The sequence below is a fragment of the Gobius niger genome (genome assembly GCF_951799975.1).
Source record: "Gobius niger genome assembly, chromosome: 14".
NCBI lineage: Eukaryota > Metazoa > Chordata > Actinopteri > Gobiiformes > Gobiidae > Gobius > Gobius niger.
The window spans coordinates 14,683,609-14,701,019 of NC_136865.1; the positions used below are offsets into that span (position 1 = coordinate 14,683,609).

Below are 17,411 nucleotides of genomic sequence, written 5' to 3' on the forward strand. Positions count from 1 at the left end.
AATCTGTTACAACTTTTTGTTAGTTTAAAACATAATTCCGTATGTGTGTGTACGGCCATTAGCTGCGTTTCTATTAAAGAATATGCACATCTGTCTAAAATTCACACAATAAATACATATAACAGAAGAGAATTGACATGTGTTTCCATCTGTGGACCTGGGTACGGCACAATTGCAGCATATAGCCAGCAGACGGCATACTGTGCGTTTTTTTTATTTCACTCGAGGTGCAAGCTTTTTTATGTTTTTGTTTATGGCCACATTAACACCTTTTCGGAGTTAGTTGTTTCTTTTTACTTGTGATGCAGTGATGCATCTTAACTAGCTGCTACACTGAAGTCTTGCAGCACTTATAATGCTGGACAAACAAAAAACGATCCCAGTGTTTTCTACCTGTTTTAATGAAAATCAGGCGGCATCTGCTCCTCTGGGCAAGTTTTTCGTTGGCTGACTTGGTCCATAGTTGCAATGAACTGTTGTTAGCATGAACGCAGCTGTTTGAGCTTTTTTCTTCTTCATTTCTGCACTCGCGTGTGGTTTTAGTTGCTACTAATGTGAAACGTCAATATGCGCATTCAAATCCAGGGATGGAAACGGAACTATTGATCCCATTTGCGATGTGAGGGCATTGTGTGTGTGTGTGTGTGAACTGTGGTGGCAGCACTTCACCCATACAATTTGAGTGACTATTTCCATGATCATTCTTTTATCAGGCGCTAACACTGGTCTGAGGTGCAACAATCACATATAACTCAAAGACATAGGAACATGAGGCAAAGCATGTTCTGTGTATTTTAAGTAGGCCTCAGATATCACAAAATATGATTGATCTTTTAAAAATACACAGGGGATTTCTACCAACAAAAAAAAATCAAAAGGCAGGCATTCTGACCTGCATTTAAAAATCTTCAGATGCGAGAAATGAAACATCGTCTGAACTTTGGTTTTTAATTAAAGGCAAAAAAACACATAACAAATTCTCTGTCAAGCAAGACTTGGGGTGGTATCAAAGGCCTACACAACAACTCTGACTTCTCTTGCTTTCTTTGCTTCAAGCATGTTTCGTCAATAAATGATGACCTAAAAAAACGACAACACCAAAACTGTCACCCACTCTGCTATTTTCACCTTGTTTTTTTGTGTGTGTGTTTTTTTTTTTTAACAAAAAGCCTACAAAGTCATTGCACATTTGTCAGTAAATGGCTTGAACCTATTTTGCCAAAGGAGTGTCCCTTAAAACAATGATCCTCAGATCAAGGCTCAGGCATTTCTATGTATTTATTTTTGTAATCTGAAATGGGTTCATATACGCTCTGGTCTCAGTCAACAAGTTCTTAAGCCTTAATGTGCACTGGGTTGTTTGTGTTTGCTATTTGTGTCTATGCTTAGATGTTTCTTCTCGTTCATACGAATGGTTAAAAACTCATAATAGAAGCCTATTTAAACTTCAGACCACTTACGGGGGAAGTGCTCAGGACCGCCATCACCCCACCTACTGCAATTGTTTACAGTTTCACTACATAAAATAGCCCTTCTATCTTTGCTTGGGCGAAATGGGAGTCGCTAGGTCCCTTTCGATACTGTTAGACAATCATTCGCTGATGAAGCTTCTTAGGTGAGGAGCAAAAAGTCCACACTAGAGCACATGCGTCAAGGTCAAAGCCCATGGGCTGAGATGATTTAATGTGGCCCTTTGAGGAGCATGAATTCCTGAGCATGTAAATAAAAAAGTGAGTCTCTAGCCCATTCCTGTACGGAGCTATGGAGGTTAGACAAAAAGGAAAGAATTCCACACGCGTCCAGAAGAGGGCACTGACATAATAAGAGATCAGGATATAAACGGCATATTATAGCCATAGATATATATAAAGGCTAGATGTCTTAAGGAAGAGTCACTTCCGGCATAAACCGGCGGCCATCTTGCCACAGGGAAGCTTTCTGGCGAGCTCAAGTAAGTGAGTGATCAGCACGAATACAAATCCTCTTATCGCGCTGAAATCGTCACAGCTATACAAGCGGTTTGGTGTCTTACAAACATTATTAACGTGGCTATAATTCTGAATGCTGTAACATGTTGAAATAAAGATTTTATTTTCTTATTAATATGTTTGCAGTGTCATACCTTCATCTCTGAGGTTTATAACAAACCAAACTGTTTGAAAATCGGTAGAAAATTTAGCAAGTTACAGTTATTAAAAAGTACATGTACCATAAAACACAATGTTATGAGTGAGCGAGCTCCCTGTGGTAAGATGGCCGCCGTGTGCGGGCGTAGCCCTCCATTGGCCAGCAGTGCGTATGAGACATCTAGTCTCGAGGTAAATGGTCAATCTGCCCCAGGGCAGCTGTGGCTACAATAGTAACTTACTGCCATTGAGTTTGGAGTGAATCAATAATGGCTTTTTGTAGCATTTTCATAAAAAGCGCAATAAGTGTAAGCTGTTGTTATTTATGAGGCCACAGTCCTTTACAATATATGCGGCCCGCGACCAACTGCGGGGGCTGAATTTCGGCCCTCGGCGTGTTTGACACCCCTGCACTAGAGCAACACACACCAACAACAGGGCCAATGACAGCTTTAAGAAATTCATTGTCTATGATGGTTTGAATCCAAAAGTCTTTTGACCACAATGTCTTCCATGAAAATACATCACAAAAGCAGTGCACAATGACAAATCCAAAGTCTTACCTTGCCGTACGTCCCTTGGCGCTATGGCGATCGCATCGTTGGAGTGCAGCTCTGTGACGCAGCAGTCGTCAGGAACCATAGATCCATTACTGAAAGTATGAGGGGTCTCCGGTAGCAACGGCACAGCTGGCGCCATGATGTTATGGTTTGGGCAAATGCATCCGGTTTGGCTCATCCCACACCCATCTCCGTCGGACACTTCCTGGTCCCCATTGTGTCCTGTTCGCAAGCATTCCTCGAACCACCGGCAGAGAACTCCGCATGTAAACTGACTAGAGTTCTCATTGTTGATAAGTAAAACCTCTACTAACCTCAGCTCTAGCAATTCCTTGGTTACCTGAGGTTCGTCTCCAGTTGGATGTTTTGTTAGACAAAGTTGGACAAAGTTCTTATCAAATTGTAAGAATGAGTAAGGTCCCTCGAAGGTAGATTTACTTCCACAGAGTTCGACAACGTCAGTATCCCTAGATTCAGAAGTCGCCAGTTGTAAAGGACAGCTTTGATTGGGCAAATGGTGGTCAAGAGATAGAAGCATAGGCGAGTGTGTCCGACAGATGATTGGATGGCGGGTGAAGCGGAGGTAGAGGGAATACTTGGTGGGATCGGGGTTTTCCAGGGACCAGGAGCAACCGGGCGCCCTGGAGGGAAAGAGTTCTCTCAAAGAAAAAGATCCATACAGCACCCCGGTGACCAAGCTGGAGCATGGCGAGGTGAGGGGAAGTGGGGGTCCCTCTGCCCCGCTGCTGCCGCTACTGCTGCTGGGGATGCCGTTGGTGGGCCCGGTAGCAACCTCAGCCAGAGCGGAGAGAGGAGCTAGAGCGAGGGCGTACACAGCAGCCAGTGCCCCAGCCACAGCCAAGAGAGAGGACAGCACAGACAGACACACCCCGCCAGCAGTGTTCATCCTATGACATTCGTCCTGCGGAGACACAAGAGAGAAAGAGGAAAAGTAAGTTTAGAATGTGCAAACTAAGTGATTAAGAGAGATGCAAATTAAATAGACAAATGATAATTTAAAGCGTAGACTATTGGAACATTGAGACCACGTTTTAGCAAAAGCAAAAGAGTATTAGAAGAGAGCCCACAACCATTTTCGAGGTATGTTTAATGTTTCATTTTTTTGACCATTCCTTGCACGGCCACACAATTTCTGGTGCCTCGGAGACTGCTTTGTCTTTATTTCCAAAGAGAAAAAGAACCGTGGCTTTAAGAAGTGCATAGGACTGTGACTATAAATGTAATGCAGAGCAAACCCAAACATGACGAAAACCAAAACAAAAATGGTTGTGCCGACAACAGTTAAACTGCCCAACAAGTGCATAACAGAGCAGGGGACAAAAGGTGAGGAGCTTAAAATGCTTTTGATCTCACAGCAGAGAGTGTAATAAAGCACTGATGTGACTCGCAGCATAGTGAGTAATAAAGCAGTGATGTGACAAAGCCGCAATGAGCTTTCGTTCACGGAAAGTCTTAAAGAGGTGAATACAGGTGAGTGCATACTAATTATGGATGACTTATCAAAGGTCCACAGCACGAATAGAACGGTGTTTTATTCATGCTGTGAATAAAACTCACATTTTATCCACAGCATGAAACTGATTATGATCGTGAGCAATGTGGAGTGTTCAACGCAGGTGCGAGCATTTTACCATAATGTTTGCTGCATTATGAAAAGTCTGGTGTTTTATAATGCCTTTCGGATGAATGCATTAATGTACTGTATGTCTCATTGACATGTATGAATGTATGTCTCATTGATATTTTCTGGGCTTTCAGCAAAATGTTAATAAATAACCCAGACACACTGTATTTATCTGTGCCTGGTTGTTTTGTCATGCTAACATGTTTTGGCACCTGTGTATCTCTTCTGCAGTTCTACTAATACTATAAATATTTAGGACACCAGTTTAAGTGAACTCTTCCCTCTTCCCTCTTCCCTCACCACACACAAACACACACGTTGTCAAAAGCACAAACACCTCCCCGCTGGGCTGGATTAAAAGGGTTGATGACTTGGCTGTTGAGACATGCACTGTGGGGCCTGCTCTATCCTATCCCCACTGATAAGTGCACACACACAGACACTCGCGCACACTCGCACACCAAAACACACCGCGCTGCCCGCTGAGTCGCGCCCCTGAGGCTTCGGCAAACCATAACCATCACGCACACAGCAAGGGTCCAGACTCCAGCAACTATTCAACTTGCACAAGGGAAGTTTAAAAGAGAAATATCGCAAATGTAAAAGATTAGTTGGGGGTCTAGACTGCTTTTATGTAAATCTCCATATTGTTTTGACTTGAAGAGGTCCTGTTCTACGCAACGTGTAATAAGAAGTAAGAAGAAGAAGAAGAAGAAGAAGAAGAAGAAGAAGAAGAAGAAGAAGAAGAAGAAGAAGAAGAAGAAGAAGAAGAAGAAGAAGAAGAAGAAGAAGAAGAAGAAGAAGAAGAAGAAGAAGAAGAAGAAGAAGAAGAAGAAGAATTAAAGCTGCAAGCGGCGATACAGGCCCTTGCTTGCTCTCACTTCGGCCTCACTCTCGACCCTGTGCCTCTAACATCCAGGCACTTTTCCGCCCCTAGCCCCATGTTTTTCCTAGTCATTATTTAAAATATAATATTGTGTCATAGTTGAGATAAAATGTTGTACTTTATTGGATTTTAACTATAGTTGTCAAGCGTCTAAAAGCGTATCTGCTAGTAGTTATGCGACTGTGGTTATTGTTAATTGTTAATGATATTTAAGTGTGGAGGAACTTTTCTGAGCAAACATGTGCAAATGATATAAAACAACAGCTCTAAATTGTGGGTTTTGCATAATAAAGTCTTTTTAATAATAATGCACCATCACCCGTGTTGATTTCTGCTGTTAAACTCCAGCTAAAAGGTGTTACCATAGCAACAACATCCATCACCTGAACTGGACTGAATTCTTCTTGGTTTGATGTACAGCTTTTTCAACTTCCCTTTGTCTTTGCCTTTTGTCAGAGATTGGGACTGTGCCAGGTTCTCATCTGAGATTTTTCTCATGAAACGCGTGACGTGAAGAGGGTTTAAACTGTGGTGCTGTGGTTACACTGACACTTTGACAAATGCACGGAACACCTGAGTTGAGAGAAGAGTAATGTAGCATATTGTGGAATCCGCTCAAGGACACCCAGCCATTTGCTCCATATGAAGAGGTTCTATGTCATTTTAAATGCATGCTACCAAAAAAACAAAAAAAACTCAACATGAGATCTGAATGTTTGCTGTTTTGTCTGTAGTGGAGCATGTAAAAGATAATGTTTATTCTCTGCTTATTCCATTGAAGAATCTGAAAGTGAGATACATGTGAAATTGGTTCAAAGAGTATGATTCTGTTCTGATCCTGACCTCTTCCTGGTGGAAAAATGTATTTTGGACTCAATCATGTCCAGGTACATTCTTCTGCACATTTAATGTATAGCGAGCCCTGGAGTGTTGGGCAAATTGTTTTTAGGACAATGAGCACTGAATATTCAGAGAGCTTCGGTCTGTGTAAGAGTAGGCCCTAAAGTGCTGTCTTCATGAGGCCATTCTGTCCCACTTCAGTCTAAAGCAGCACTTTACTGTGGGCATGTATAAATATTCATTAGCTTTGATGTCTTCTGTTCCTGCTGCACCTTGACATTAATGTTATCAGTAAGAATGGGAAATATGTATGTGTGTCTTTGTTGTCCCTTCCTCCTCCAGTCTTTAAAGCACTAGTGACAATCTAACTAATCTGATCCGGTCGCTGCTGTGTGCTTCATGTAAAACACATCAGAGATGGGGCTGTGCGTATCCACACTAATTATTCCAGCACTACTAACCACATTGTAGTGCAGTGTCCACAGAAAACTATTTCAAAGTGACTCAACTCTAGCCCCACAATAAATCAGAATTTAAATAGACACCCAACTGACTGAGTGTTGTATCTGTGTCTCCCACACAGTGGGAGACTGTAAGCTCTCTGCTGTAGCAGAAGAAGCTGGAACTATTGCCAATTGATTACTCTCCATGAGGCTAGAAAAGCCTACAACATAAACCTCTATGAAGAAGGAAAACATATGTTCAGAAATAATATGCAAAAGTATAAAATGCCTGTGAAACAAAATGCACAAAGTGACATTGTCCATGCTTCTGCTTTGACTTGCATCAAATGTGCTTATCTCGTGGGCCAACATATTGCAGGCAGTGGCTGTCAAATCTGCACAACATCATGAGCTCAGAAGCAGGGGCATAAAACAGCACAATAACCCTGTTGTAAATGCTTTATGCTTGGCTTTGTGCAAAAACAGATCAAACCTGGGTAAACAAAGGCACAACTCAATTTCATTGTAGCTAAATGCTGGAACTGAGATCAGCGCTTTAATGTTAAGCTCACCCTGCCAGTGGAGAGCTTTTATTTTTTATCAACAGCAAGTACAGAGTTGATCATAAAAAAAGGAAGAAAAAAAATCCATATCCTGATACTGACATTTGAACTACAATTCACTCTGTATGAATACATCACAAAGTACTTGCTCAGAGGGCTGATCAGAAGGACATTATTTCCTGCACATGAAAGTAAATGCACCTCAGTGTAATCTGTTTTGCATTATTTATCTGCCCGATATCTACACATATCCACATGTGCTTTTGGTTTCCTCATTAATAACATCTGGACCTTTATTAATACTGGGTTGACATTTTAGGGAGTCACCACTCACTTTGTCCTTTATTACCCTGAGTGCTTGTAGTGTAGCCTTATCAGTTATTCTCAAATGGCAGTCAAGCAGGGGAGGCGCCCATGCTGGGTATAGAGACAGTCCCTCTAAATCCCACCATCACAGGAAAGGGCATTTGAGCTTCCAGCTATGGCACACACCCAGCGTGCACTGATATATGCACACACACACAGGCACATCCATATTCATGGAGGCCTGTCAGGCGTGACATGTGACAGACACTGATGACAGATGAGCAGTAAACGTCAAATGCACACAAATTAAATGAGGTACAGGAAATTACACGATTATAGTATAAGACATCAAATAGATTTACAAATCAACGTGGAGGTGAAAATGGTATCTTATGCCAGCAACAATTTAACACAGCCCTATACGAGCTTCAAGAATGTAAACCCATAACACATACTCAGGCCAAAATGAATCTGCTCGTAATTCAAGGAGACTCCATATTTCCATTTGTTTAAAATATGTAGCTGTTGCCATATTATATCAGTTTCAAAACTGAATAGATTCTGAATAAGCTCTAATACGGTTGGCATAATTTGTTAATGAACCCACATCATTATAAGTCCATATAACCAACGCCTATTTTGTCCTGCCCTCGCTCAGCCAGTACTATATTTCTCACACCAATATATGAATCAACACAATTATTGAGTTGACACAGTCCCCGAAAAGTCCCATTTCATCCAACTGCAATCCTGAGAACGCAACGAGAGCTTTTTATGGTTCAATGAAAAGTGACTGCTCTAGATTGGTGACTTTATAGCTGCAATTTTCCCCCCAACACAAGATTCACAACATTTGACCGAAGCACCGACTGACTGAAGCAATGACTATGCACGCTTATTAGGCACAGAACTGACCAAAAGTGCTATCTCAGCGCTGTTTTTCTGAGTGGGTAAAAAGCAGTTATTAGCCTGCGATCATTCTCAATAGGGCTGTCATACTCCATAAAAAACAAACAGAATCATTAGAGATATGAGGCAATATTGAGGAGTTTACGTCATTCCGTTGTGCCCTGGGAAAATTGCAGGTCATTCATCAGGCTCCTTGTCGTTAATACTTTTGCACCTCAAGCCGAGCACTTTTTCAATACACTAAATCACAAAACTGCTCAACCGTGGGGACAATGACTAAATGGATTTCGAACAATTTCTTACAGTGAGCAACAATTTTTCAAAGTGTCCTCAACCTGCGACTGTACGTTTACAAATTGATTTGTGGGAAATGGAAAGGCAGGGAATTTATTAATAACAATGATGGGACTACTGTAATTATTACATTGCCTTACAACATCAGGGACCTAAAATTCTGGAGAAGAGCAACTGCAGTAAGCCAACTATGCACCAATCCAGCTTTTCTGCTACCGATACCGATACCAATACCTATACTGAGGTTTGAGCATCTGCCGATATCCAATATTTACCAATAGCAAGAGACTTTGTTAAAGTTGGCTTTCTCTGAGTGAAAAATTTGATTGACTCCTCTCCATTTTAAGATCAATAAAGTCATATTTCATTGTCATGATATTACAATTAATTGATAAACTCTTGGATGAACATTTATCAAGGATCACTGGACTTTTCTACACTAAATATCAGGCAATATAACAGGCTTTAGGCTACAGTAATAAACAACTCACATCACATGATCTGATGATTACAAGTGTTATTTTTGTTTATATTCATTTATTTGATAGGGACATGTGTGAACAATAAACATGTACTATACTACTATACTACTACTATACTATACATTTATAGCCAAGGCTGATTTGCAATGTCCGTCCCCTAGAAGGGCTTTTCAAAGATAGATCAGTTATTTCTTCTCTTTATTTTAGTAGGCTACTTTAGGTATTTCTATCATAATTTCTGTCTCAGCCTTGATTAGTTTTTGTTAGCATTAGCATGTCCCCGCTAGCTTTAGCATACTGAAGCTAGCCGCGGCATTTTGCTCGGCGATCCAAAATACATTTGCGGATAAAACTAACTCAGCAAATGAATTCCTCAGATTCTTAGCTTCAAAATGATATAAAGCATGTCCATATTCACTTAGATTTAGGTGGTAAAACTTGTGTTTTTAAGGTGTTGAGAGCCAACACTGGCAGCCTATCGGTTCAGTATCGGATATTTGTAGCCGATAACCTTCTTGCTTAGTTGATTCAAATTTTCCATATCCATTTACCTAGCATTGTAGTAAATTCGGCCGGTAGAATGTATCAAAGGTAGTATAAAATAAAGTTTTGCACTTAGCCTAGGTATTTTTCACTATTAATCAACATGTCTAAACCAATATTACAGTGCATCCAGTGTCTTCATAAAAGTCATAAGAAGTCCAAAAGTAAGCTCTTACTCAATTTACTAAGCCATGTGCTAAATTGCGAGTAGAATTAAAAAAATTAGCATGTGCTGTTTAGTGGCCATGTTGCACCAGTTGGGTCCCAATGGTTGGGGTGGGATAGCATGCCTTTGAGTTTGCAGTATTTACCTGTGCTATATATATTTGTGTGCTTCTCTCGCTGTATTATATACATGCTGAATATGTGGATTCTCACCCCTATACTTTAACAGAAAATCAATAAAAAATGTATCACAAAAAAAAAAAACCGTATCAGTGCCACAATTGTGATATGCAAATGAGTGTACTGCGTGAGTAACAATATTACTTTAACTAGGGGTCAGTTCATGTTAAGAGGTCAGCGGAACATATGCAATACGCCGTACACAGACCCAGCGGTTTGCATGAAGACTTTCTAAGGACGTGACAGACTCCTGAAGCCGTTTGATGGACAGCCGCTCTGACCGGCTCCAGCTCAACGTTATACAGTTGAAAGCCGAAGAAAAAAAAGGTCGCAAGTAAAGTGCATTTTCTGTATAACCCCCTGCACCATCAGAACAACACACATTTTGAACACACTAATGATCCGACGTACTAATTCTTTGCACAGTTTACTTCGCATAGTCATGATAAACACGGCAGCGCTCGCTAAACAAAATCATTTGCATTTGCGCATTGAACTTTTCTTTTTTGCATATTAATCAGGTCTTTTACGCTAAGTTTGTGCTGTGCGTTAAAACCTTTAGTAAACAACCCCCTACATGCTAATGCACTCATTTTCATACAAATATTTGGATGTATACAAATACCTACACAAATTCTCTCGGTCTAATTGTGCATTCGTTGCACAAACTGAAGTTGCTGTATAGTGATTAGTAGGCCTTTTGTTCCACCTTTGTGCACTCCCTGGAGGACTTGGGTACAAGATGGCCAACTTTATGCAAAGTAGCAGCACTGTAGCACGGCGGGAGCATGTCATGTTTGACCCTGGAAACTCAGCACACCCACGCGACGTCTTTACACCCTGGCTGTCAGAGTGCGGAAAAACACACTGAAATGTCACCATCTGTTGGCTGCTTGGACAGAGTCTGCACACACTATACTGTAGCTCTTTTACAGCATTACACCTACTAGCTAAAGCCCCAATTCAGAATAAGCAGAATATGAGTGAATTGGAGACTATTACATGCATTTCCTTAAATCGCTCAGTCATAGATAATGAATATACAGTGTTTTATGGCAGCAACACATCAGAAAAAAAGAGAGTTTTGTGTTGAGGTGCCTAGTAAAGAAACAATCAAACATTTTCTGAAGACAGAGTTTGGTCTTTATTCTGGAAACTGCGCAAGAATGTTATTGGCTTTCACATAACCCTGCCAAGACGCCTTTCTATTTCTTTCAAGTTATAGAACGGTGTACAGTGAACAGAACGGAGGCAGTGACAGACTACAAATGTGGAAGGAAGGAAAGATGCATAACATTTAGATGGAAAAAGTATTGGGGAAACGGCTTCAAAGCATTGGCCAAAACAACTCTTCTTGAAATCAATAGCAATACTTGGAGGAAAACAGTGGCCAGGGAAAATAATCATTTCCAAGACGGCCCCGAGGCGGCATATGTTGCACTGTTCATACCGTTGTTATGATGAATATGATGCTTGTGTCTCTTTGTTGTATTAGATAGACGCCATGTAGAGCTCTGAGCAATCCATCAACAAATTAATTTCCTGCCATCTATGAAGTGAATTTCAAACTGATGGTTAATATACAATGGCAAACTTCCAGTATCCAGATAAAGGCACCGCTGATCATGCATAACATACTTGCCAAGCGGTCATAATGTTTTCATGTGACAATTGGTCAACTGTCACTTTGAATGACAGTCCAATATGATTTTACACATTACAATGCCTCATTTTTTTAATACACTTCATTTTTATATTAGTTTTCAACAACACACATGTCTATTTACTTTAACGAGTTCGACACCCCTGGTCTATGTCAACATTATGAAGGTTAATTTGTGTTTTTATTATCAAGGTGTTTTTTATACACTGAATTTATGTATCTGAATTTTTTGCATCCGTATTTCACCACCATATTGAAAAAAATTCAGTGTATTTTTTTTCGCTGCTGAAAAAAAAATTCAGCGTATTTTTTTTTCGCTGCTGAAAAAAAAATTCAGCTGAAAAAAAAATTCTGTGTATTTTTTTTCAGCAGCGAAAAAAAATACACAGAATTTTTTTATCAGCTGAATTTTTTTTTCAGCAGCGAAAAAAAATACACTGAATTTTTTTCAATATGGTGGTGAAATACGGATGCAAAAAATTCAGATACATAAATTCAGTGTATAATAAAAACACAAATTAACCTTCATACAACATGACATGGCAGCGAAAGCCTAAAGATTGTATTAATGTGTGCATGGGTTGTAACCGGGAAGGTAATCACAAACAACACTGCAGCAACATAAACAAGACATGTATGTTTTACCTAAGTAGAGAAAGAACTAACAAACACATAAAAGCACACATGTATTATGAAAAGACTGTGAGCTTCCATGTAAATATGTCTTCTGCATGCAAATCCCTCTGACATGAATGCCATCACCAACAGAAGAGATTCGTACATGGGTGTTACATACTGTGCTTTATAACAGTTTTGTGACGTGAATTTAAATTAAAAAACATGTTCAAACCAAATATGTACAACGAATTAAGTATAAACCAAAGCTATCATGGTGCATGGACATCCATGGAATTTGTTTAAAAAGCTATATATTTCCTATCAGGCTGAATACCTGAATATATGAATAGTAAACATTGGAAGACAGTCTGTGTTTGAACAGCCACAAATGATGTTTTTCTCTCCCACTCTCCAGCTCCACTGCAGTCATAACTTCCTTGTATACGTCTTTGTCTGAGCATGTTTGTATTTGTGGATTGCTGAGGAAGTGTGGGTGTAATCCACCAATCTTTTCTCTTTATGTAACATCTCTGCTCCTTCTCTCTCTCCACTGCAGTATAACGCAGCAGTCTCTCTGGCTTGCCCCTTTGAAGTGTTGCCAGACGAGTATTTATTTCATTATCTCAGAGCTCACTATTTCTCGCCCTTGTTTTAGGGCTCTGTATCAAGGGGGAGACAGGCGCTGGGGCTGGGAATGCTGACGCTGCAGGTGCTCAGCTACAAGTCGGGGATGTGTGTGCGCGTGTGCCTGATATATATCATCAGGAGATTGAAAAGACAGAGGAAATCCTGCACAGTGTGAATGCAGCTCTGCTCAGTGCTACTGCGGTCAAATGTGGGTAACGGTGTCATCGGCAGCGGTCAGTATAGAAGAGCATAGAAATAATTATTCATCCGTGCCATGGCAGCTGTGACGACACAGATAACATAGCAACACAAGTGGTAAATGGTCTCTGTCTGCACTCACATCATGGAACCATTCACACACTCATGGACCAACAGTATACATTGAAGAGACTGAAAAGTGATGATACCAAATTTGAATATACTCCATTGAGTCTTCTTATGGACTGACATTCTTTGTTATTTGTTGTCATCAATAATCTGACAACTATAACAGTAGTAAGAGAGTTATAGTAAGATATATACATTAAACCAGGGCAAGACACTTTTGGAGGACTTCACCCAAGAGAATTTGTAGCCAAGATGAAATTCCCTTGCGTTTTAACCCTACACTTTACTATATTGACCCAAATGTTTGAATATTGTGTTCAGCATGTTCAGAACAAAATCAAAATGTCATCAAATGTATGTACAAATGTAGAAAGTCTTTGGCGAGCTTCCCAGAAAGGACTGGAGATCCCTGCATTAAGCAAAATATAAAATTAGATTAATCATTATCAATGTGTTAAAATTATTATCATTAGTTGTGGTAGGAAACAAATGCTAATCTAAATCTTGTACTGTTTAAGCATTATTTATTGATTTGACCGTGCTCTCTCTTCATTACAGTCGCTCCTCACTCTACCGTGGCTGCGGATTTGACCTCACAATGTCTCTTATCCACAGTGCTGCTTATATTTTTAGGTTTACACTCAAGGCAACACATATATTTCACTGAGCATGCTCGTACTTGTATAGCTGAGACTTTCTGTTGGAAAATCATGCCATGAGACCTTGAAGAACAAAGTGGCTGTGACCTCTGTCCCCATGGTACATGCACCACTGGTGGTACTTGAGTTTCTTCAGCGGTACAAAGGGTCTGTCTTTATTCCATTTCATTACAGATACATTCATTTATGCTGTATGTGTTTTCTTTTCTTTTTCAGACCCAGTTTAGGCATAATTTATTCTAATAATTTGGATCTGTTTACTTAGTCCTAATTTGATCTTGAACTATGCCTCGGGGTACTTGGAAGGTCAACTGGTTGTTATGTTTTGTTGTTCTTTTATTTGGGCAGGTGCACGTGAACACACAGGACTCGTGCACATGAACACACCTGACTGGATTGTACCTTTCGGCACTCATCTGTTGTCCCGCACTCTCACTCATCCTGCCCTGTTCAAGAATTAACAATGGTGTTACAGAGGATAGATGAAGAATCCATCCATCCATCCATCCATCCATCCATCCATCCATCCATCCATCCATCCATCTTCCACTTGTCCGTTGCCAGGTCGCGGGGGCAGCTGTCCGAACTGCCCAAATCACATTGCACCAGCCCCCTATGGCTCCTCCTGCAGGTGGTGGGTCCACAGAAGGACGGCCTCACGATTCAAACTGGGCCTGCTGGTCTCTCATAAGGGGCTTCTGAACCGCTCTTTGTCTGACCTGTCACCTTTGTTTGCCATGGGAGACCCTACCAGGGGAATGAAGACCCCAACACAGAGCTCCAGGATCATTCGGGTGCTCAAACCTCTCCACCACTCGAGACATTGCGCTAGTCCTACCATTCATGTCTGCCTATGCTTCCACAGAACACCACAGTCAAGGCTATGACAGAGATTGTACGACTGTACAGCTTGACCCAGTATGATAAAAAGCGATATAATGTTATACTCTAACACTGCCCTGTTGTACATGTGTTTAGTGAAAGAGGAAAAAAAGCCCGTGAATTGAACGTGAGACCTTCTAGCTGCAAGGCAAGAGTGCTAATCGCTGTGCCACCTTGCTGCACCCTGCCACAATAAGTGTGAAAGGTTTCTCGTGTTATGCAGGTGGAAATGCATTGCATTATTTCTTGCGGTGTTAAGCCCACTACACAAATGTAAAAACACAATTAAGCAGCCATTACTGTGCACAATCTCGAGGACAGACAATTGATTGCTCCACTTCTTAAGTAAACTTTGCTTCTTTGCCGAAAAGTTACTGAATAAATAAACTTAATGAGTATTGACCAAATGTTAAAAGTTTAATGCTGTTGGAAAGGCGGTATTTGCAAAAGTGATAGACCCAACAAACTCTACCCTATCCCGCGAGGTTTCACGCTTTAAAACAACCATTTAAAAAAACTGAAAGAATCAAAGAAAATAACTATTGATGAAGAACGTTAAGCAGAAGCTTTCTCAAGAAATGACAGCGTAAAAAATTGCAGCGGAAAGCAGTTTAAGTCTTACTGACAAGCTTGAAGTGGTGGCTTGTTTAAACGGGCACATGTACAGAATACAGATGAACAGATGTGGGCCCAAAGATGGATGTGAATGGTCCAGCAAAAGCCTGTTTGGAATAAGTGCATTAAAAGAAGCTTTTAGCGAAAATGACTGTTTTTCTTTTTTAAGCTTTTAGGCGTGGACATTTTGTGGAAAGAGGAGAATAAAAAAAAAAAGTGCCATAAAACCCTTTGGGTCAGTATTGTCGTTTGCTATACACTCCTAGCGCACAGAGTAAGGCACAGTTTACAACGGCAGTACGTTGGTATCGGACGCACATATATTTTACACAACAAAGAACATCGTATCGCTTGACAACCGGCTTCACTGGAAACTCTGAAAACTGTTTCATTTTATGGATTTTTTGGCTTATTTTGCAGCTAAACTCAATGTAACCCCCATTGAGAGGTATAACCACATCAGAGCAGTCGGTTCTTAATATAACTTTGACCCAGACTTTATTCAGCATTTGTATTCAATGTCGGTGTTCAAAGGTCGAATAAAAATGAAACATAATTCTCCTTCCATCCATACCAAAGTGTTTTTTTTCCCTTTTTCATGCCTTATGTTGGCGCTGCATCGTAAAAGTGTGCTTGGAATGTCTGCTTCTGTTAGCGCTCCAGACAAATGAAGTCATTTCACTTCATTTGTCTCTTCTTCTGTACCCAATTTAGAGCTGTGTTTGACCTGTAATGGACACTACAAAAGAGGTGAAATGAAAGGTCCACGGCTCCACCAAGGCTCACTAACAAGCTGTTAGTTAGCTAGAAAGGATTCTAAAGGATGAGCGATAACTAAATTGATTGCAGTGTGTTGAGGTTAAAATAATTGTACATGCCCGTGACAGATTTTAATTTCTAAGGTTTGTTTGATGAAGCCAGCGCAAATATTAATCATTGTTTCAAGCTAAGTGGCAATTTAACAAAAGGTTGAAACTGAAGTTGTTCAATTACATAGTGGCAAAAGAAGATCAAACTGGGACTTGCTCATGCCCCATTGGTACAGTATAGCCGCACAGCAAGGTCAAATATTGAACAAAGCATTACATTTAATTGCATTATCTATGTTATAGTTTTGTGAAATGGGTAGACTAACCTATTCTGTGCACTCTATACTCTATGTATTGTAATCATTTGTTGTCACGGGCAGAATTTGGCCATAAAAGCGAACAGCAATACTTTAACAATTGGTAAAAGGTAACAAATCTGTTGATATTTTGACTCTTGTTTATGCATTTACAGCCTTGGCGAGAGGCAGACATTCTTTTGAATCTCTAATACATACAGCAACACAATAGTAATTGATATTTCTCTCTTTCCAAAGTACCTTGAATAAGACATTTTGGCCTCTGGCTATGTGCTTTAGCCTTTGCATATTTAGCCTTTACATCGAGCTGAGTGCTTTGAAAGCCCATAAAAAAGTACACTGCAATATCTACCTTGAGTCTTACAACAGAATTGCATACTTATTAGGATACGAATACTGCTTCAGGGCTATTCTAATGCGAGAAAAAAAAAAAAAAAGATTTGCAATCAATGTGAACACCAACGTCAAGTCACTGACTTTTTTTGCTGTCTGCCTTGCAGCTGACTGTTTCTTGTCAATGTGTCCACAATAACAGCCGACTGCCCATCACTGACCACTATTATAGCTCCTATTTGCTGGAGCCATATTGCGTCCACTCCCCAGGTTTCTCTCCCCTATCTCAAATTACCATCTATCTAGCCCACCTCTCCTCGCGGACACCTGAACAGCATTCACCTCAACTTTTCCTGCTTTTTTTTTTTTTTACCCCCTCTCAGTCCTCAGTGTCCTCTCAAAATCTGACAGCTGCCTTAAGCTAAAGAAAAAAAAAAAGAAAAAATCCCCTGGTCTCCATGCTGCCTTCCCTCCCAGGCAGGACAGAGTATACCTCTTCTTTATTTATCCAGGCCTGTCTCTCAGTGGGATGTATTCCATGTCTTCCTCACTTCTCCTCCTCGCCCCGTGCACTGACAGATATATAGAAAGGAACCCCAGACAGAGGGGATGGCCATTG

The 17,411-nt window shown here is 40.5% G+C and overlaps 1 protein-coding gene across 1 annotated transcript in view; it reads right to left on the minus strand.

The window, feature by feature from the left end:
- Positions 1 to 17,411, minus strand: part of adgrb2 (adhesion G protein-coupled receptor B2) — a 232,919-nt gene that overhangs the window by 156,493 nt on the left and 59,015 nt on the right. The window contains exon 2 of the mRNA XM_079571360.1: positions 2,690 to 3,608. Coding sequence (XP_079427486.1) covers positions 2,690 to 3,593 — 904 coding nt within the window. The 5' untranslated portion in view covers positions 3,594 to 3,608. The remainder of the gene's footprint in view (positions 1 to 2,689; positions 3,609 to 17,411) is intronic.